General features: G+C 47.9%; 1 protein-coding gene across 2 annotated transcripts in view; it reads right to left on the bottom strand.

The window, feature by feature from the left end:
• RPH3AL (rabphilin 3A like (without C2 domains)) overlaps window positions 1–22,410 on the bottom strand; it is a 51,174-nt gene that overhangs the window by 12,870 nt on the left and 15,894 nt on the right. For both annotated transcript variants that reach the window (XM_083587969.1, XM_083587968.1), the window contains exons 3-6: window positions 20,824–20,967; window positions 17,248–17,377; window positions 9,291–9,377; window positions 2,585–2,762 (exon numbers count right to left, since the gene is read on the bottom strand). In XM_083587969.1, coding sequence (XP_083444095.1) covers window positions 2,585–2,762; window positions 9,291–9,377; window positions 17,248–17,377; window positions 20,824–20,967 — 539 coding nt within the window. The remainder of the gene's footprint in view (window positions 1–2,584; window positions 2,763–9,290; window positions 9,378–17,247; window positions 17,378–20,823; window positions 20,968–22,410) is intronic.

The following is a 22,410-nucleotide window of genomic DNA, read 5'->3' as shown; positions in this document are numbered from 1 at the left end:
TTTTTTCCTCCAAGGAGCTCTCTGCATTTTTCAGTGGAACTTCCCCAAAGAGTGCATTTGTTTTGCCAATATATATGTTTTAAGAACCATTTCCCAGAAAGCGTGCGTTTTTGTACACTGTGTGCGTGTAGAGAACGGCATCACCAAATTTGGAGCTATTTGGATCTTGAAGGATTGGTGCATTTTGGTTTGCGTATTGTTTCAGGAACTGGAAATTAGGGGTGTTTGCATTTAACCCCCCAGTCTTCTGGAAAGCCCAGAAAGGCTGCTGTGTCTCTGTATGAGTCACTGGTCTGTCCATTCCTCCTTCCCATCACCTTCTGTTAGGAGTAAATCATTCTACTCCCATCCCTACACAGGGCATAGAATCACTCCTGATACAGCACAGGCTACCTGCGTTCCAGCTCTCTGCACGAGTTACTGTTCTGGCTTTCTCGAGTGGCTGCTCTGAGCATGCCCGGGTTGTGCAAACACCCAAAAAGAGTGGTTCCTCCAAGAAGGGCAACTCTTAACACTGCCATGCCCCAACAGCAAATTGCTTAGCACAAATTCTGCACCGATAGGTGGTTCTCCATCTATTGCAATTCACGTGGCAAGAGGATATTCAGAAATACAGGAGACCACACTAGGAGTTTCTGTGCGACAAAGAAGTGGATAGTCCCCACGAACACATGTCGATGCAAAAAGGGGACGGAGGACGACTGTCAACACAGCAAAATGGTTGTCGGAGCTGTAGGCACTTCCTCCAGCCATAAATCAAGTGCCGAAAAAGGCTGGGAGGGGTTTCCCTGGCAACAGCCAGGAAGCGTAAATACTCACATCAATGCAGCTGTGTGAGAGTGCACACCCATAGCATCAGCACCCACCAAAGATACCCCAAATTACGGGAATAGCTCAGTCAGTAGAGCGTGAGCCCCACGCTGGGCAAAAGATTCCTCCATTGCAGGGGGTTGGACTAGATGACCCTTGTAGTCCCTTCCAGCTCTACAATTCTATGATTCTATGATATGGGGTGGACAAATTTGTCAATTTCAGCTCCTATCTGTGGCTGTGGCTGGATGGTTATGTGGGAGCCGGTTGAAGTTAAAACCTTCGAAGACAGAGGCCCTTTGGCTGGGAAGGGACGATATGGGATTGGGGGGGGCAACTCCCATCTCTTGCGGGGGCGCAATTAGTGCCATCACCGTCCGTTAAGAGTTTGGGTGTAATCTTCGACACCTCCCTTTCCATGGAGGCGCAGATTGCAGCTACAACAAAGGCGGCATTTTTTCATCTCTGCCAAGCTAAGCAGTTGGCTCCTTACCTCTCTTGCCCTGACCTAGCCACTGTGATCCACGCGACAGTCACCTCCAGACTGGATTATTGTAACTCGCTCTACGTGGGGCTGCCCTTGAGACTGACCCAGAAACTCCAGCGGGTGCAGAATGCCGCGGTGAGACTCCTTATGGGGTCCTCGCTGCGAGATCACATTCACCCGGTGCTATACCAGCTGCACTGGCTCCCGGTGGGGTACAGGATCAGGTTTAAGGTGCTGGTTTTAACCTTTAAAGCCCTATACGGCCTAGGACCCAGCACAAACAGTTGGGCCTGATGAGCATTTAAGGTCCCCATCCCTAATCTGCGGGTTGCCATCTGATTGGATTTTATTCTGATCCTGATTTGATCTGAGGATGTATTTTAATTGATTGTCTGGTTTTATGTTAATGTGTTATACATTTGATGTTAGCCGCTCTGAGCCCGGCTTCGGCTGGGGAGGGCAGGATATAAATAAATTTTATTATTATTATTATTATTATTATTATTATTATTATTATTATTATTATTCTTCATTTCTCCAGGCTTTCTCGGTTCCAGATCAGTTTATGAGCTTGCTTTTTTTTTTTAAGTCCGCACAAAAAATTGCAAACATTCAGGTGTGCCCCTCTCCTAGCATTTGCAAACAATTTGCCCCAATAGAACTGGCAGTGTCCAACCAAGCTTCTCCCATAGCCCAAGAGCTTTTGGCTACTCAACAGGACTTCTCTTTCCCTCCCCTCTCCCCTGTGCACTGGCTAAATCTATTCTGGACTCCCCCCTCCTCATTTAATCCGCACCACAACCCTGTTAAGTAGGCTAGATGGAGAGAGACAGTGATTGGCCAAGGTCACCCGGTCAGTTTAATGGCCGATGGGGGATTCGAACCCAGATCTCCCAGGTCCCAATCTGACACTCTAACTAAAAACACCACCCTGGCTCTAAACATTTAAAGGGCTGCTCCATGGAAGGTGGTTAGCAAGCTTGTTTTCTCCTGCTCAGGAGGTTAGGATTCAAGTTCCAAGAATCCACGTTCCTACAGTGCAGGAATCTCGCTAAAATATCCATGGCGGACTCTCCTTCGATGGAGGTTTTTAAGCAGATGTTACAAGGCCATCTCTCGTGGATGATCCTTGGGGTAGCTTTCCAACACTGCCCTTATAAGATTCCACCACCACCACCACTTATTTCTGCAATATTTCTTTTAAAATCATGTTGCAGCCCCAGAAGTCTTCACCCCACCCCACCACCCCCCCGTAGTCAGGTCACAGAGAGCCAGGAAAGGACTGACCTCTTCCTCTGGCCCAGGTGAAGGAATGACGGGGGGAGACCCCCTTAAGGTCCATCGCTGGCGGCTCCAGGTGACGAGGCCTGGGGGTCTGCTCGCAGGCTTTGCCGCCGCCGCTTTTCAAAGGCAAGATGTACTTGGGGAGGCCCTTGTAGAACCAGGCGCCGGACCGCTTCCAAACCTAGAGAGAAGGAGAGCAAATAATTGGGGTGATCTCTGGACCCTCCTGGGGTGACCCAAGGGATGTACAGTGGTACCTCGGGTTACATATGCTTCAGGTTACATACACTTCAGGTTACAGACTCCGCTAACCCAGAAATAGTACCTCGGGTTAAGAACTTTGCTTCAGGATGAGAACAGAAATCTTGCTCCGGCGGCGCGGCAGCAGCAGGAGGCCCCATTAGCTAAAGTGGTGCTTCAGGTTAAGAACCGTTTCAGGTTAAGAACGGACCTCCGGAACGAATTAAGTACCGTATATTTTGCTCTATAAGACGCACCAGACCATAAGATGCACCTAGTTTTTGGAGGAGGAAAACAAGAAGAAAAATATTCTGAATCTCAGAAGCCAGAACTACAAGAGGGATCGCTGTGCAGCGAAAGCAGCGATCCCTCTTGCTGTTCTGGTTTCTGGGATAGTTGCGCAGCCTTCATTCGCTCCATAAGACGCACACACATTTCCCCTTACTTTTTAGGAGGGGAAAAAGTGAGTCTTATAGAGCAAAAAATACAGTACTTAACCCGAGGCACCACTGTACTGGCTGTGGGGCTGCTTTGTTCTGGTTTTCTCTCCATCCTCCTCCCTTGCAAAGATCCTGTGGACACAGAATGAGGACAACGGAACAAGCACTGAGCGTCTAACCCAGGGAAACCACTGATTGAACAGCACTCAGCCCTGTGAGAATCCCGACAGAAATCAACCCGGGTGCAGAAATTGCCTATTCATCCCATGCCACTGGGAAGCCACTGTAGTGCTTAGAGCATCGGACTAGGGCCTCTGAGATCAGGGTTCGAATCCCCCCTCGGCTATGAAGCAAACTAGGTGACCTTGGGCAAGTTACGAGAAGCAAAGCTACAGGGAACCAGGCAGAGGGCCTTCTCAGTAGTGGCGCCCGCCCTGTGGAACGCCCTTCCAGCAGATGTCAAAGCGATAAACAACTACCTGACATTCAGAAGACATCTTAAGGCAGCCCTGTTCAGGAAAGTTTTTAACGTGTGATATTTTATTGTATTTTTGGTTTTTATGGAAGCCGCCCAGAGCGGCTGGGGAGGCCCAGCCAGATGGGCGGGTATAAATAATAAATTATTCTTATTCTTATTAATTATTATTATTATTATTACTGTCTCTCTCAGACTAGTCTACCTCGCAGGGTTGTTGTCTGTATCTGAATACCAATTGCTTTCTTATTATGATTAGATTTTTAAAAAGCTAACAGTGAGTTGTAATATAAGCTTACAGTTATTTGCATTAATGCATTAACGAGAGAAGTAATGAAATAAATGTAAAGATGCGGTAGATCCTTCATGCGCTTTATATAAGAGAGGAGGGAATCGTAATTAGGATTCAAGATTGATCTATTACATATTGATTTTAAACAACCTGCTCTGAAAATCACCATGGCAATCAACAGCAGGAGAGAAATTGCCTTTTAACTGAGAAACAGCCTGCCCTCAAAAACAAAAGAGTCTGCCCTTTGCGTCTCTGTACGAATCATGGCTTTCTGCCAACTGAGGGACACCTGGAACAGTGACTCATGCAGAGACACTTATGAGAGGAGGGTCTTGCACCTGTTTTGGAAAACTTTTTACAACAAAACCATTTGTGGCAATAAGGGCTCAGAGCAAAAGCATCCAATTTCAGTTCAGAAAAGCAAGCTATTCAAAGTCCAGCATGAGAATTTCTCTTCCAACCTATTTTTCTTCTCTCTCTCTCTTTTCTGAAGCTGACACGACAAGCTTGATAAAGGGCAGCTTAAACCAAATTAATGGAGGGAGAACAAATCAATCCTTTGCACAATGGTGAGGGGGAAAATGAAGTCTGCAAGAGCCAAAAAGCCCTTTTCTGGCAACCCTCGTTTATCTTTGCAAATAGTATTTTTTAAACGATCCTCACCTGCAATCTAACTTTAGGACAGGATATTGTACTGCAGGAGTGTTCGGCCCAATGCCCTCCAAGATTGTGGGATGATGTGGTTGTGCTGTATGGGATAGCCCCCCCCTCCCCCCGGCATTCATAACTGGGACCTCGCAATGAGAAATCCAAGCTCACAAGGCAGTTAGACACTCCCAAGAGGGCCTACGAAAGACACATAGGCCTGAGTGCTCTCTGGTAAAAACCGCATAGAAGGGGCAAATGAAAGTACAATATTAAAAACGGAATAAAAGCATTACAAGCTGCTGAGAGGCTGCTGCCTCCTTATAGAAATTCAGCCTAAGAGGGACTCAAGCAGAGAGAAAAAGATCGTTTGAGTGTGAAAAATCGGAGCGAGAAGATTAGGGCGCCCCAGCGGCAGACGCGGCCGGCTACAGCGATAAAGACTTCGCGCTTCCCGCAAGAATGCTCGCCACACGTTCCAATTTAGATTTTAATAGCGAGATTGCGATGAAGGGAGCTTATTAGCGCACATTTAATATACACGGCTTTGGGTAAAGGAGAGGGAGGGGGGAAGGGAGCGCAAGAGAAAACGAAACACTATCTAGAGACAAAAAAGCCAACCCAGTTTCACTGGAGCCTTCCGACAAAGCAAACAGTGAACTGAACGAGACGGGTTTTTCGAGTCAAGGAAGTGTGGGTCTGCTTTTGGGGTGGAGGGAATCGGAAGGTTTGGAAATATTTCAGGCCCTGTGGGTTTATGAGGAATGGCTGAGGTAGTTGGGGGTGCTCAGCTTGGAGGAGAGGAAAGACATGATTGCCGTCGTCAAATATCTGAAGGGCCGTCACATGGAAGATCTGTTTTTATCCTGTATTTTTATGTTGTGAACCGTTCTGAGATCTACGGATGAAGGGTGAGTATCCAAATTTAAATAAATAATAATAGGCAAACTTGTTTTCTCTTGCTCCAAACCAATGGATTCAAAAGACAAGAAAGGAGATTCCAACCAAACATGAGGAAGAACTTGCTGAGGGCAAGAGCCACAGAACGGACTCCCTCAGCTGGAGGCTTTTAGAAAGAAGTTGAGGGTCCCTCCGTCATGGATGCTTGAGTCGAGATTCCTGCATTGCAGAAGGTTAGACTTGATGGCCTTTGGGGGTCCCTTCCAACTCTACAATTCTGTGATTCTATGAACCGTCCCCAGGGCTGCCCCCCCAGATGCCACAGCACTTAAATTTATTTATTTAGTAGTGCCCATCAGTTAAGTGGGCATGGCCAACACGATGCCTGCCGCTGCCAGTAGGCCTGGTGTGGGAGGAAGCTGTATTGGGATCTCCTGCTCAACCTGTGGGACACTTGAAGTAGATCCATGAGGATTTCTGGCTCCCAAATGTTTCAAGAGCGACAACACAAAACGAATTCTCTCCTGAACTATACTTCTGATGTGAAGTACAGTGGGGGTTGCATCTGAAGCGGTAGACAGACTATGAGCTCAGTTCAGTTCTCAAAACCAAATCCCCAAGGTAAGAATTCTTTCATTCCAAGCATATGTGTTTCGCCCTTGGTTCCAACTGGTGGGGTCCAGGAAAAACAACAACCCCGCAAGCCTAAAGTATGCTGAGCCCCTCTCTTGAAAACCTGATTATTAAAAAGGAAGAAAGAGATTCTGAGAAGACTTGATTCTGCACCCCATGCTGAAATGGCTATGCTTGAAATGCACGGCATTGATATAATAAAAAGATAAGGCTGTCATCACACAGTAGTTTCTTTGGGCACCAGCAGGTGGCACTGCAACCTAGAGAGTGTTAACAGTCTTCTGAGACCTGTTGAGCCACTGCAGCAGCGATGGTGGGCGAGGAAAAAGAAGGCGGAAGAGGGAGACTGAGGTGGGCAGTCTAGGCAGACCGTGGAGAAGCAACTCTAAGGGCAGGGAGGATGGTTTGGCCAGGAGGTGGAGGCAGGTGGGGTTGGTGATTGAAGCAAGCATGGGCACAGCTCCAGGTAATTTTATACATTCTCTCTCTCATTACACCAAATAGCAGCTTGCTAACAGATGTCATATGGGCTCGGGCCCATTTGGTTAGCATGTAGAACACGCACACCATTATTAATGAGGCTGCACAGAATTGTACCTCCCCCCCAAAAAAAGAAAAAGTCAAGCGGCAGCAGGATAAACGAGGCAAGTGGGGAAATGAAACAAGCACCCCGGTCCTTTTCATTATGCACCAGCAGAACTTTGCAATTACATCCTTTGGACCAATCTGTCTTGGCTCCACGACACGACTGCCTTGCAGAGCGGCAGGGATGGGTGGGTGGGAAGAGGCTGATTTCCTAAACGCAGGTAAAGCAAGTCCACCTACTGCACCTTCCGATGTAGAAGACATCAGAAATTCAGAGAAATCCGGTTCAGTTTAATTCCGAAACGAGAATTTACTTAATCTACACGCCCTGAAACAAGCATGTGAACTGCCAGCATGTGAACAGAATTTGCGCTCCTGTGGATTTTGAAATGCTGCTGTCTGGCCAAGACAAGGTGTGCAAAAAAAATAAAATTGCATTTGCCAGGGTAAAACGTGCATAAAATGGCACATTATGATTATCATTAGAATTAATTTATAAAAATATTTATCTACCACTGTGCCATAAAAGGATATCAAAGTGGTTTATAGCAATAAAGCATGAGACCATACAACAGAAACCACAAAAAAGTTAAAATCAGAAATCAATTAACAATTGTTTATTATTAGAAACACAGAGTTGGTAGGGACAATAAGGGTCATCTAGTCCAACCCCTACAATGCAGGAATCTTTCAGGCTTGAACCCACCTTGAACCCTGATATTAAGAGTCTGATGTTGCTGTTGCTGTTGTTACCCACCCTTGCTTTACCAAAAGTGGATATTAGGCAAAACCGAATGACAAACATGCCTATTAGGAGAAACTCACACTAAATTGCTGAATTTTTACGAGGGCTTTCTTTTTTACTGGAAACTGGTGCAGAAATGTGGAGAGCTGAAGATTGGAAATATGACGGAAACTGAAATTGACATATCTGCCCGTTCCTAGTCTGCTGCGAGCAGGAGGTGATCAGGCTTCAAATAAATCATTCCTGGCCCTGCACAAGCCTCAAACCGGACAGATTTTTCATGTTAAAAGGCTGGTGTTTAAACAGCGTCACGTCGTCAAGCTTCACAGGGGCTGAGCAAGGCACCCCATCCAAAACAGTGCCGGCCCTGTCAGAAGGTAAAGGAAGCGACTGCTTTTCCTGCATAAGGGCACTGATGAAGGGAGACATTTTGAAAACGTCTTACTCTGCTTTTATTGCTCAACTATTTCTCATTCCTCACATTTGTATACCACCCACAGAAGGGTGGAAGGAGGCAAACATATTCTCCCCCTCCTCACAACAGCCCAGCGAGGTCACTTGGGCCGAGATCAGCCAGTGAGCCATTTTCCACTTAGTCATTTTAACACTTTGGCACCCTATTTGCAAAATTTAACAATTCCAAAATACAGACGTGCTTTCACTTTCACAAGATTGAATATACTGCCTTCACCTCTGGGGAAAATAGTTATGTCCATGTGGAGATGGCAGTATTGAGTCAGGAGTTCCTGTGCTTCTAGCTTGCACTCTTTATAAAGCTTTGAGGAATGAGGTTTCCTCTCTAGAAGGGGAAGAAATGGAGGCAGTGAGAGATTTTACTTTCTTGGGCTCCGTGATCACTGCAGATGGTGACAGCAGCCACGAAATTAAAAGACGCCTGCTTCTTGGGAGGAAAGCAATGACAAACCTAGACAGCATCTTAAAAAGCAGAGACATCACCTTGCCAACAAAGGTCCGTATAGTTAAAGCTATGGTTTTCCCAGTAGTGGACACGACTAAAGAACTGGGAGACCAGGGTTCAAATCCCCACTTAGCCATGAAGCTCCTTTGGAGATCCTTGGGCCTAAGGATCTCCTCTTGAGCCTCTTGGCCTAATCTACATCGCAGGATTGTTGTGAGGGTGAAAGGGGGAGAGAGGGAAACCATGCTTGCAAACTTGATTTCCTTTACTTTGAGGAAAAGTGGGATATAGATATAACAATAAATAAATTAAACAAGAAAAATGAAGATTAAACTCAGTTAACGGAGGGAGGGCAAAGCAATAGATCCTTCACACAACGGTTAAAAAATGAAGGTGCAAAACCAAAAGCAACACTTGTCTCTCTTCGCAGGAAGTGTTTTGTGTGTTTTGTTCCTCACCTGCAATCTAAGTTTAATGTGGCAACATTCTATTGCTGGGATAAGTCAGTCTGATGCTCTCAAGATATTGGCTGAGTGGGAATTTGAACCTTGGTCTCCCGGGTCCTAGTCTGAGTCTCACTGCTGCACCAAACCGGCTCTCAGGATACAGGATCACAGGTTTGGAAGGGACCCCTGGGCATCATCCAGACTGACCCTTTCAAACCTAAAGCATGATACTCAAGACCACCTTGGTGTGTGGATGAAGGAGGCAGGCAGAAACTACTGACCCAAAAACTCGGTGGTTTTTCTGCCCCCCTCTGATTATTATTGGAGTCTTTCCTGAAGAAGCAGACATTTGATACTGCAAAGCAGAAATCCTGCCACCATGGACTCACCTCTCTCTGCTCGCTGCAAATCTTGCAGAACCAGACGGGCCGCTTCTGGGCGCTCAGGGTTTCAATCCCACATTTGGTGCAGACTTTCTGGGGGGGAAAGACGACACAGGGATTGGGGTGGGAACCATTAGAAAGGCCGAAGGAGCCCAACGCCAACACCACCCTCCCCGTGAAGGAAAGAAGCAAACAAACAACAGGATCTAGGAGACCTGCCATTTAAATTCCCCATGGTGCACTGCTCCACTGGGAAATGCTGAGAGAGCTCCACGGGGGCCATAGCTGTCAACATTTCCCTTTTTTTAAGGGAAATTCCTATTCGGAATAAGGGAATTTCCCTTAAAAAAGGGAAACATTGATAGCTATGGTGGGGGACAGTCACAAAATGGCTGCTGCGGGGAGAGGGGCCCAATACAAAATGGCTGCCACGTTGGGCATGTTGTAATGCTTGCGGTATCTTAAAGAGCAGAAAAGGAGAAAAGATCACAAAATTGAGGGTGGGGGGCTCCCTATCAGGTATCAAAAGGCGGCCTTAGCGAGCTTTTTGCTGGTTCAGCAAGCGCCACGTTGGCAACTCTTGACCCGGAGCATTGTGGGAAATCAAAATGGCGGCTCCTAACCGTCCGCCGCAGGTGCCAAGCTGCGCTGCTGCAATTTCCAAGCCCACCAGAGGGGGGCGTCCCACAGTTCTGAAGAGGGAGGCAGCATCCCTTTGGAAATGGATCACCGTTTCTGGGCACCTGCTTGCAGGTCGTAGGACCTCAGATTGGGGAGGGTGGCTGAGCGGTTGACCAACTCTCCCCAGACACAAGAGGGGTGGGAGGAACAAACCCACAGGGCATGAGATGGGTAAACATTTCAAAAACAGAGAGAGAGAGATGTAGCAGGCAGGTTCGGCCAGGGGATAAACAGCCGGTGCTCGATATAAAATCAATTCTCCTAATGAGGGAACGGCAATACTCCCTCATGGTGCTGCTGGTGGCGAGAGGGGGAAGAGAATTAAGGTGCCCAATTGAACTGCAAGAGCCGCAGGTGGTGCTAGCGGCCATTGATCGCCATCGAGAAGGCTGGTTAACCCATTAAAAACACGTACAGGTTTTCCCCGGAGAAGCCGCATAGAATTGTAGTGTCAACCATAGCTGTCAACTTTTCCCTTTTCTTGCGAGGAATCCTATTCGGAATAAGGGAATTTCCCTTAAAAAAAGGGAAATGTTGACAGCTATGAGCCCAACCCCTGCAATGCGGGAATCGCAGCTTGAGAATCCCTGACAGAGGATGTCCATTGCACTGTTCTTCCTAAAATTTAGTGAGATTCTCCTTCCTTGTCATTTAAATCCATTGGTTCAGGGCAGGGGTCAGCAAACTTTTTCAGCAGGGGGCCGGTCCGCCCTACCTCAGACCTTATGGGGGGCCGGACTATATTTTGAAAAGAAAAAAAAATAATGAATGAATCCCTGTGCCCCACAAATAACCCAGAGATGCATTTTAAATAAAAGGACACATTCTACTCATGTAAAAACACGCTGATTCCTGGACCGTCCGTGGGCCGGATTGAGAAGGCGATTGGGCCGGATCCGGCCCCCGGGCCTTAGTTTGCCTACCGATGGTTTAGGCCCTACTGTCTGGAACAGGAAAAAACAAGCTTGCTCCGTCTTCCATGCGACAGCCCTTTATATACTGGAAGATGACTCTCCTATCTCCTCTCAGCCTCCTCTTGCGCAGGCTAAAAAATATCCAGCTCCTTTGTTCTTAAGAGCAAGGCTGAAGAACGTCCGGGCTTGAAGCCTTCTAGCCCTCTTTATCACGCCCTTGGCACACTTGGGAAGCCCCTCCCCTTCTTCTCAGGCCACGCCCCCCTGGTCCCGATCCCCACTCTCCTCGAGTGTTTTCGCCTGGCTGAAAATGCCTGTTCCTCGCCTGGAAGAGAGGGGGCACATGGGGAAAATCCAAGGCCACTGCTACTCAGAGTAGGCCCATTGAAATTATGGACATGGCCAACTTCTGCCCATTCAATGGGTCTACTCTGAGCAGGAATCTCATCACCTACACCGCTGTGTGTTTTAAAATTTACGTTTATTACTCTGCTCACTTTTGCCTCTGGCGTGCAGCCCCCAGGAGGTTACGAGGAAGGGGACGTGGCCCTCAAGACAGAAAAAAAGTCCCCCACTCCTGCCCTGTGCTAGACCCAAACATGAGAAGTCCAGGATTGCTCTCTTACTTAAGGGGAGGAAATAAATCGCTGCTGTTTCTCTCCCTGCGGGGATTCAAGTCTACAGCTTAGGCCTGTAACAGTCAAGTGCTGCCCCCTGATGGGCACCTGTGGAATTCTAGAAGCCCTCGAAATAAGAAATTCCCTCCTGCTTTTCAGCCATATCACCCAGGAAACAAAAACCGTTTTGCTTCGCTTTGGCTCTCAGGCGGAGGAGGAGAAAAGGGGGAGAGAGTTTTGCAAGGTGGGGGTTATTTGCAGGTACTTTAAAGGATGCTAAGAAGAAAGAAGTGTCCCCTCAAATCGCCACAAAATTCTTAATTTTGACATGTGGAGAATAAATCCCCATCTATCAGCCGAAAGAAGGAACAGCCACCGAGCTGCAGCCCTTCTTTGTGAACCAAAGCAAGTTTCCAGACCTCATGGTTCTAAGTCAGGGGTCAGCAACCTTTTCCATCCCTCAGAACATGTGGTGGGCCGGACTATATTTTGGAACGGATTCCTGTGCCCCACAAATAACCCAGAGATGCATTTTAAATAAAAGCACACATTCTACTCATGTAAAAACATGCTGATTCCCAGTCCATCCGCGGGCCGGATTAAGAAGGCGATTGGGCCGCATCCGGCCCCTGGGCCTTAGGTTGCCTACCCCTGTTCTAAGTTCAGGGCTGGTTTCAATAGGAACGCAGGAAGATGCCTTATGCCGATTCAAATCTACCAGCTCAGTATTGCCTGCACTGACTGGAAGCTGCTCTCTGGAGTTTGGAGACACTTCCCAGACCTACCTGCCGGATCCTGAACACACAACCTTCTGCATGGAAAGCAGGTGATCTACCACTGAACCAAAGATCAGCCAACCTGATGGATGTGGGTCAGACGAAACTAATCCGGCTGCCCCCTTGGAACTTAAATTTGGGATATCTCCACTGTCTTCTTCTTTCTAGTTTTCAGAACGTAGGGAGCTGGGCTTTGGACCAAGTCAAAACACTAGTCCATCTAGGTCGGTACTGTCAACACTGACTGGCAGCAGCACCTTGCCACGGTTTCAGGCAGGGAGCTTTTCCCCCAGCCCCACATGGAGCTGCCATTGGGGGTTGGACCTGGAACCTCCTGCCTGAAAGGGTGATGCCGTACCAGTGAGGAACCAGCAAAGGAAGACCAGACTGGCTCAAACTGGGCACCGTTGCTTAAACCTGAGCTCTGCACATCTGGGGAAGAAAACATCATTTCCCTCCTCCGCTCCCCGTTTCTTGTGGGTCTTGCCTTCTTAGTTGATAAAACCTATGACGAGACCCTTCTCTCTCTCTCAAACCACTGAGAGGCAATATTTGTCTGAAAAGTGGGGTGGAAATATAGCAAAGAAAATAATAATAATAATAATAATAATAATAATAATAATTTTTTATTTATACCCTGCCCTTCCCTGTTCAAAAACCGGGCTCAGGGCGGCTAACAACAAACTTAAAACACTTAATTGGAAAAGCAGCATAAAATACAGTATAAAAACATGAAAAACAATAAAATTCAAAATTCAGAAATCAATTTAGGGGAAATAAGCTTCAGATAATCCCCAGGGCTAGCTGGCTGAATTGGTCCTACTTGGGCCAGTGAGGAGGCCAGGGGAGAATTAGCTGTGGGGTCTCAGAGCAGGTAATCTTCATAAAAGGGGAGGGGGAGGGAAGAGAAGGGAAATAAAAGATCAGGCTGAATTCAAATTAAAGGCCAGGCGGAATAGCTCTGTCTTACAGGCCCGATGGAAGGAGGTTAAATCCTGCAGGGCCCTGGTCTCCTGGGACAGAGCATTCCACCAGGTCGGAGCCATCACTGAAAAGGCCCTGGCCCTGGTGGAGGATAATCTGACTTCCTTGGGGCCCAGGACCTCTAAACTATGGTTATTCATGGACCTTAAGGTCCTCTGCGGGGCATACCAGGAGAAGCAGTCCCATAAATACGAGGGCCCTAAGCCACAAAGCTTGACAGTTAGGTTCCTACTAACCACAGTTGGTCGGTGTTTCCACCAACCATGGTTTGAAGGTAACAATCTTCTGTTAGCAGTCGTTGCCATCATCCACATTTAATGCAGGGTTCCCCAAACTTGGCCCTCCAGCTGCTTTGGGACTACAACTCCCATCATCCCTAGCTAGCAGGACCAGTGGTCAGGGATGATGGGAACTGTAGTCCACAAACAGCTGAAGACCCAAGTTTGGGAAATCCTTATTTAAAGCACGCAGCTCCCCCTGCCACGAATCTTGGGAAGTATAGTTTGTTAAGTGTGCCAGGTACTGTAGCTCTGAAAGGTAGACTACAGTTCCCATGATGATTTGGAGGGGGGGGAAATGTGCTTTAAAAGGTTTGATGTAGGTTCTACCTGAGGCAATATCGCTTCCTTCCTCATTCCTTCCCACCCGTCTTCTCCCGCTAAATTGACTATTGGGGGTGGCGGGGAAGAGCAAAATAATTAAAAATAAAATAAAAAGAGAGTAGTGGCTTAGCTTGTCAACCCAGCCAGCTATATTTGCCCCCTGCCTTAGAATATCGCAAATTGAAAAAAGAAGCGAGATATTTTAAAAATGAAAAAAATAAAATAAAAAATCAGCTCCCTGCGGAAACTATTTTGCAGACAGTGAGCTGTCATTTCAACATCACCTCCCTTGGTAATTTAAAAGCACTTAAATGCTTTCTCCGTGCCGTCGGGCGTGAAGGAAGCCTTGCTCTTCGCAAACTAAATGGGGTTTCAGATGGGAAGGCAGCGGAGCGGGATGGGAAAGAAAAATTGTGGACTTTAGACTGGTGGGGGGGTGGGAGAGAGGAAGCCCCCAAACCTATAACCTTGCCAAGCCCAGCCCAGAGGGCTATACTTAACGGGTGGCCGCAATCCATTTTCACGCAAGGCTGGGTGTTGCTTTTTCCTCGCACGGAAAGTGCACGAAGGGCGAACTCCGCTGAAATTTGACGCGAAGGAAAGAGCAGCTTATTGGGCAGATGTTTACACACTCTGCCAGAGTTCCTGAGTCGACCTTCCTTTGTTTTACAAGGTTTTCAAAAGGTTGCTTCCCAAGATAAATATCTTCGCTGGCTGCCCATCAACTACCAAGCCACGCTGAGAGCGCTGGAAGAGTTTGCAGGATTGGGCCAGTGGCCCAACTAGGTCACCATTTTAAATTGCATTTTAACCTGTATTTTAAATTTTTATTTTTATTTTTTCTTATTATGTTTTTACTGAAATTTTATTGATGTAAGCCGCCCTGAGCCCGACTCTGGCCGGGGAGGGCAGGGTATAAATAAAATTTATTATTATTATTATTATTATTATTATTATTATTATTATTATTAATTATCCTTTCAGGCTGACCAGCAAGCAGGATTCGAACACAAGAGTCCTCTCCTGTCCTGTGGTTTCCAGCAACTGGTATTCAAAAGTATTTGCTGCCTCCGATTGAGGAGCCAGAGGCTAGCCATCGTGGCTAGTAGCCATCCATAGCATTTTCCTCCTCCAAACCTCATAGAATCACAGAATTGTGGAGTTGGAAGGGACCCTGGGGGTCATCTAGACCAACCCCCTGCGATGCAGGACTCTCAGCTAAAGCATCCATGACAAGATGGCCGCCCAACCTCTGCTTAAAAACCTCCAAGGAAGGAGAGTCCACCACCTCCCGAGGGAATCCGTTCCACCCTGTTTGAAGCCATCTAAGCTGGTGGCCATCCCAGCTTCCTGTGGCAGTGAGTTCCGTAGTTTAACTACATGCTCAACGCCCTTGTATTAATTGACAAAGCCCTGAACAACTTAGATTCAGGGCACTTTGGGACCACCTGACTCCTTGCATCGCGGCTCGATATCCAAGATCCTTTGTAGAAGCGATGCTGGTCACTCTCTCTCTCACCCCCACCCCCCCACCCCCCGTGCCAGCGAGGTTCCTCAGACAGCGACAAAAAACTGAGCCTTAACAGAGCAGTCCTGTGGAACACTCTGCCACCAGAGATTCAGCAGGAGCCTTCTGCTTTGACCTTTCAACGCCTGCTGAAAAACTTTTCTATGCCACCAAGCTGGAGAACTGGGCCACAAAACTCAGTCCCATTCATACAGAAGGTCTTACTCTGTGTGTAATCTGCAACCCAGGCTGCAGAGGCTCCTGGATCCATTACATTTCAATTATTTTTTTGCTTTCCACTGATGTATCTAATTCCAGATATTATTATTATGATGATGATGATGATGATGATGATGATGATGATGATGATGTAAAGGTAAAGGGACCCCTGACCATTAGGTCCAGTCGTGACTGACTCTGGGGTTGTGGCGCTCATCTCGCTTTATTGGCCGAGGGAGCCGGCGTACAGCTTCCGGGTCATGTGGCCAGCATGACTAAGCCACTTCTGGCGAACCAGAGCAGCGCACGGAAACGCCGTTTACCTTCCCGCCAGAGCGATACCTATTTATCTACTTGCACTTTTGATGTGCTTTCGAACTGCTAGGTGGGCAGGAGCTGGGACTGAGCAACGGGAGCTCACCCCGTCGCGGGGATTCGAACCGCCGACCTTCTGATCGGCAAGCCCTAGGCTCTGTGGTTTAACCCACAGCGCCACCCACGTCCCTATTATTATTATTATTATTACTATTATTATTAAAACTGACTTTATTCTAAACTTACTAAAATACAGGTTTTCACCTTCTTTGGGTTCACTGGTATGTTTTGCAAATCATTCTCCCTCTCTCCCCCCCCCCCAGCTTTCAAGCTGCCCCCCAAAATGGTAATAAATGGGTGTCTGTTGGAAGTTGCTCTGAACGCAGCTCACTATGGAAAGGCAGAATACAAACAAGCTCACGATCAATCGAACAACCCAAAGCACAGCAGAGAGCATCAGCGATAAAGGCTTAAGAAGAACAGAGGAGGGAGAGTTGGGTGTGTTTCACCAGGAAAAGAAAACCAAGAGGAGATCTGATAGTCATCTTCATATATTTGAAGAGCTTGACCCATGGAAGATGGAACAAGCTTCTTTTCTGCTGCTCCTGAGGAGCAGGACCCGAACTGATGGCTTCAGGTTATAAGAAAGGAGATTCCAACTAGTAACCTACCTGCCAACGGATTGTCTTACCAGAGTGGTGCATGCTCTGGTTATCTCCCGCTTGGACTACTGCAATGCGCTCTATGTGGGGCTACCTTTGAAGGTGACCTGGAAACTACAATTAATCCAGAATGCGGCAGCTAGACTGGTAACAGGAAGCAGCCGCTGAGACCATATATAACACCGGTCTTGAAAGACCTACATTGTCTGCCAGTACGTTTTCGAGCACAATTCAAAGTGTTGGTCCTGACCTTTAAAGCCCTAAATGGCCCAGTATACCTGAAGGAGCATCTCCACCCCCATCGTTCTGCCCGGACACTGAGGTCCAGCTCCAAGGAGAACCTTCTGGCGGTTCCCTCATTGCGAGAAGTGAGGTTACAGGGAACCAGGCACAGGGCCTTCACGGTAGTGGTGCCCGCCCTGTGGAACAATATTATATTTAATATTTTGTTGGAAACCGCCCCAACCGCCGGATGGTCAGGGTATAAATAATAAATTATTATTTTTATCAGGAAGAACTTCCTGACGGAAAGAGCTGTTTGACAGAGGAATGGACTCACTTGGGAGGTGATGGGCTCTCCTTCCCTGAAGATTTTTAAACAGAGGTTTGGTGGCCACCTGTTAGGGACTCTTCGGCTGAGATTGCAGCAGACTAGGTGACGCTTCTGCAGGTACCAGCAATCTCACCTTTTTGCAGTCTTGGCAAAAGACGGCCGTGCTCCCCAGCAGGCCCAGAGCCTCTCCGCAGAGCAGGCACTGAGATAAGCCATTGCCCATCACGTTCTTCCGCATGTTCTCTAGCCGCTCCACCAGGCGCCTGCAAAAGCAAGAGCCTCCATCAGGCTGCTGTCACAAGGCAGGGATTTCCAGAGGATTCGTGACCCCACACATAGGGAGCTGCCTTAGAGCTCCTTCCCCACTGCAAATGAAGCAAGATTCTAGATGGTTGCGAATTAAAGGCAGATTCAATTAGAAACACAGTATGCTGCCTTCTGCTGAGCCAGACCATTGGTTCATCCAACTCAGTAGTGTCTGCACTGGTTGGCAGCCGCTCTCCAGGGTTTCAGGCAGGCAGTTTCTCCAGCCCTACCCAGAATTTTAAGAGTTGGAAGGGACCCTGAGGATCATCTAGTCCAACCCCCTGCAATGCAGGAATTTGCTGCTGTCCGATACGGATATCGAACCTGCAACCTTGGTGTTATCAGCACCATGCAAGGATTGAACCTGGGATGTTCTGCTATGATGGGCGAATCCGTCATTTTGGATTAGCTCCGTTTGTCATTTCCCCCACTCTATCCTCCTCGTTTCCATGGCAGTTTGTGAATTTGCCCCCCCCCCCCCCCGTCCTTGCAGAAGTTTCAACCAGCCTTTTATAGTGGGTATTTCTCCCAATGTACAAAACTGAGCAAAGCAATTTCCCCTACTGTAGCACATTTTTTGCATGCTATTTTCATTTTAATGCACACTTTTGTCCTAATTTGCATGTTTATTGTCCTCACGTTTGGGTTGGAGAGCCACGCTGCAAAATCCAGAGAACAGTGGGTTTCAAAAGGCTCACTGTGCTGCAGTTCATGTATTGTTTCAGAAAGTGCGAGTCAAGCACGTCCGCTGTAAAATGCAAACGGAACTGAATTCCTCCCCCTCTTCGCTACTTTCACCCACAGCAAAATCCCCACCGCACTGTTCTGTGACCATGGTGGAATCAAGCTCAATATCAGCCATGCTCCAGTGGCAGAGAATTCCACAGCTGTAAGAACATTCCTTCTGCGTCATCCTTGACAGCCTTGCCATGGGGATCTTAACCTATTATTTTATTTACTGCATAAAAATTATATATCATTTGTTTTTGTTTTTTTAAAAAAAACAAAGCGATGATTGGTAAAAACCATTTAAAACGTTCAGATCATTAAAAGCAGCAATAAACTTAAAATGCATCCGCATTCTAGATACCCAAGTGGGCTCGTCCAGACAAAAATGTTTATAGCAGGCACCCAACCAAATTCTGCCATTTCCTTCAGGTCACACTCTAGCACCAGGGCAGGGAAGTCTCAGGCCCCAGTGGGACTGGATGTGGCCCTCCATACTTTTCTATCTGGCCCTCAGATCTCTCCCCAGCCCATGCCTCTCACCAATACTACCTTAAATGTTTTCGGGGGGCTGACATTATGGAATTCTGATAATGCTCACGCTTACCTGAATGGCAGAGAATTTTCCCGGGGGCCAGGCAAAGAGTCCCAGAGGGCCACCCACATGGCCCCTGGGCTCAAGCCTTCCCCGTCCCTGCTATAAGCCATCACAACAGTCGCCCAACCCTAGAAGGGATTTTTAAATCACCAACAATTTTACAGCTCACCTTGCCCAGGCTGGGGGGAAACCCAAACTCTGCTTATTTCGCCCAGATTCCTCTGCCTGTTTTTTTCTTTCTTCCCCTCACCACATGCTTTTTTAAAAGGTTTCCAAATCCACTGGGCTCAGAGATTTGTGACTCAGAAAAATAGGAATCTGCTGGGCCCAGAAATGCACGGTTGAGAAGATCAGAAAATATCTCCAGTTGGAAGGCATAAACAACCAAATGAAGGGGTTTCCGGAGCGGGAGGAGGTAAGGGGGCTTTGTCGTCAATGAGCTAATAACTCCAGCTAAGAAACTGTTCAGCTGGAATTTGCCAAGGAAGACAGCCTAAGCCAGTTCATCACCTCAGGCAAAAAAAAAAAACCACTTCCCAGGGAATTGCGGGGTAATGAAGGGAAAGATGTCGAGAAACAACAGTGGCTTGTTGGCTGTGCCATGCTGACTGGAGCGCCGAGCCCAGCCAGCTCTAAAGACCTTTCGACAACAGGCCTCACAGCGTCCAGCTATTAAGGCCTCATTTGCTTCGGGAAATGCCAGCCAGGCAGCTGTGGTTCTGAAAACGGCAACCACAGGACCTTTTCCTTTTCAAAAAGCAGAGCATTAAGACCGCCACCAGCTAATGGGTCTCTTCAATCAGCTCTGCGAGGTGGAGGAAGAAGCCATTTCTGGGCTTGGCTGCCCATTTACAGCACGGCGAGGAGCGAGGGGATGCTTTTTCAGCCCCATAGGAAGGGCCGTCTTACCCATAGGCGCTAGGGGTGCAGGGCACCCGGGCGCCGGGCTCTCAGGGGCGCCAGGCTGAGAGTCCGGGGCCAGAGAGTTGAGTCCGGGGAAGAGCTTGCCAGTCGGCCGGAGCGCCACAGCGGCCTCTTCTGCTGCAGGCAGCTCTGTGTCGTGAGTTCGGGGGCGACCAAGCCAGCAAGATGCTGAGGCAGCCGGTCGGGGGTGCACCTGGGACTGGGCAACCGGAGGGGGGGCGTTGGGCGGATCTTAGCACCCCAGCGCCGCATATGCTTAAGACAGCCCTGCCCAAAGGGCAACCTTCCAGGGGCTGAATGTTGGAAGGGGCCACTGGCAAAAACTAGATGAGCCCCTACCTGCCCGCAGACTGTCTCACCAGAGTGGTGCATGCTCTAGTTATCTCCTGCTTGGACAACTGCAATGCGCTCTACCTTTGAAGGTGACTCGGAAAGTGCAATTAATCCAGAATGTGGCAGCTAGACTGGTGACTGGGAGTGGCCACCGAGACCACCGGTTCTGAAAGACCTACATTGGCTCCCAGTACGTTTCCGAGCACAATTCAAAGTGTTGGTGCTGACCTTGAAAGCCCTAAACGGCCTCGGTCCAGTATACCTGAAGGGGCGTCTCCACACCCATTGTCCAGCCCAGACACTGAGGTCCAGCTCCAAGGAGGGACTTTTAGCGGTTCCTTCATTGCGAGAAGTGAGGTTACAGGGAACCAGACAAGAGGGCCTTCTCAGTAGTGGCGCATGCAGAAGGTCTTAGGTTCAATCCTGGCACCATCAGGCAGGCCTGGGGGAGACTCCAGTCTAAAAGCCTGAAGAGCCTCTGCCAGCCAGTGTAGACAACACAGATCTAGATGGCCCCATGGTCCGACTCAGTATAAGTCAGCTTCCTATATTGCCATTCAGAACCATGAGATCTAGCACCTTGCCTTATTTGTAGGGGAAGAACTGAGGTACTGAGGAGCAGAGCATCTGTGCAACTGCCCTGGGTTCAACGACTGGCAGCTCATGGCAGGGCCGGGAAAGGCTCCCTTGCTGGAAACCCTGAGAAGCTGCTGCCAGTCCGTGTAGACAGCACTGGACTAGGAGGCTCAAGGGTCTGGTGTGGTGTTAAGGCAGCTTCTTAAGTAATGAGAAACCCTCAGGTCTACAGGAAGGCAACCTTACCCAATCCTCTGCTGTTCAACAACATCCAGTTTCTCCGCCCGGCGGACAACTTCCAGGATGACTTCCATCTCCTTGGCATTCAGCGCCTGCGTTTTCCTCTGCCGGTTGCTTTGGAACGTGTGAACCGACCAGCCGGTCTGAAGCCTGGAAGGAAAGGAATTCAGAGGAGGAGGAGAGAAAGAAGAGCTTTGTCACGAAGCAAGGATGTTGATTTAAAAAATAATAATAATAATTACACGTAACGATTATGCATTTAGGAAAACCAAAAAATCAAATAATTTGAGCGTCATCTCCGAGCACACCAACAGAACTTCGTCCAAGTATATATGCTAAAACCATCAGAATCTTAATAAACACGAAATAATCCGTACTAACAGCCGTTGCATTGCTTTCTTTTTGAAAAAAGAAGTTTTAAAAAACCAACTCCGCCTGTCGTGCTTTAAAATCAATACATTCAAGTTAGGTGGTTTGTTTACTTACTTCTTTTTATTAAATCTCTACGGCACCCTTCTTCTGAGGATCACGGGGAAGTTTACAACATAAAAGCACAAAAAACTAGACCAAAGTAACAAACAACGATAACACACACATCAAAAAAACAAAAACCAGAGAGAGTTTAAAAGGCCATAGATTGTTTAATTAGCCAAAGGCCTGGGGGAAAAGAAATGTTTTTGTGCTGGGCAAGTCTCCCTGGGGAGAGGTTTAACTTTTTCTATAAAAAAATTACCTAGTTTGTAGATCCTAAAAAAAAGTACATTTAGATCAGGGCTAGGGAAGGGCCACAGCTCAGTAGAGGAGAATCTGTGCTCTACGTGGGGCTACCTTTGAAGGTGACCTGGAAACTACAACCAATCCAGAATGCAGCAGTTAGACTGGTGACTGGGAGCGGCCACCGAGACCACGTAACACCGGTCTTGAAAGACCTACATTGGCTCCCAGCACGTTTCCGAGCACTATTCAAAGTGTTGGTGCTGACCTTGAAAGCCCTAAACGGCCTCAGTCCAGTATATCTGAAGGAGCGTCTCCACCCCCATCGTTCTGCCTGGACACTGAGGTCCAGTGCCGAGGGCCTTCTGGTGGTTCCCTCGCTGCGAGAAGCCAAGTTACAGGGAACCAGGCAGAGGGCCTTCTCGGTGGTGGCACCCGCCCTGTGGAACACCCTCCCACCAGATGTCAAAGAGAAGAACAACTACCAGACTTTTAGAAGACATCTGAAGGCAGCCCTGTTTAGGGAAGCTTTTAATGTTTGATGTATTACAGTATTTTAATATTTTTTGGGAAGCCGCCCTGAGTGGCTGGGGAAGCCCAGCCAGATGGGCAGAGTATAAATAATAAATTATTATTATTATTATTACTTGCAAAATGTCCCCGGTTCAATCCCCAGGGTCTCCAAATGGGGTGGGAGTGTCCCCCTGACTGAAACCCAGCAGAGCTGCTGCCAGCCAGTGTGGGCAATACATGGACTCATGGGTCTAACTCAGCACAAGGCAGCTTCCTAAGCAAACTGAAGACAGAGAGCCAAAGGGATGAAATACTACCCCCCTGCCACGAAATAACAAGACAGTAACAAATCACTCGCAGTAAAAA

Source organism: Podarcis filfolensis (genome assembly GCF_964270895.1).
Source record: "Podarcis filfolensis genome assembly, chromosome: 15".
Taxonomy (NCBI): Eukaryota; Metazoa; Chordata; class Lepidosauria; order Squamata; family Lacertidae; genus Podarcis; species Podarcis filfolensis.
This window is presented reverse-complemented; position numbering and strand designations above follow the sequence as displayed.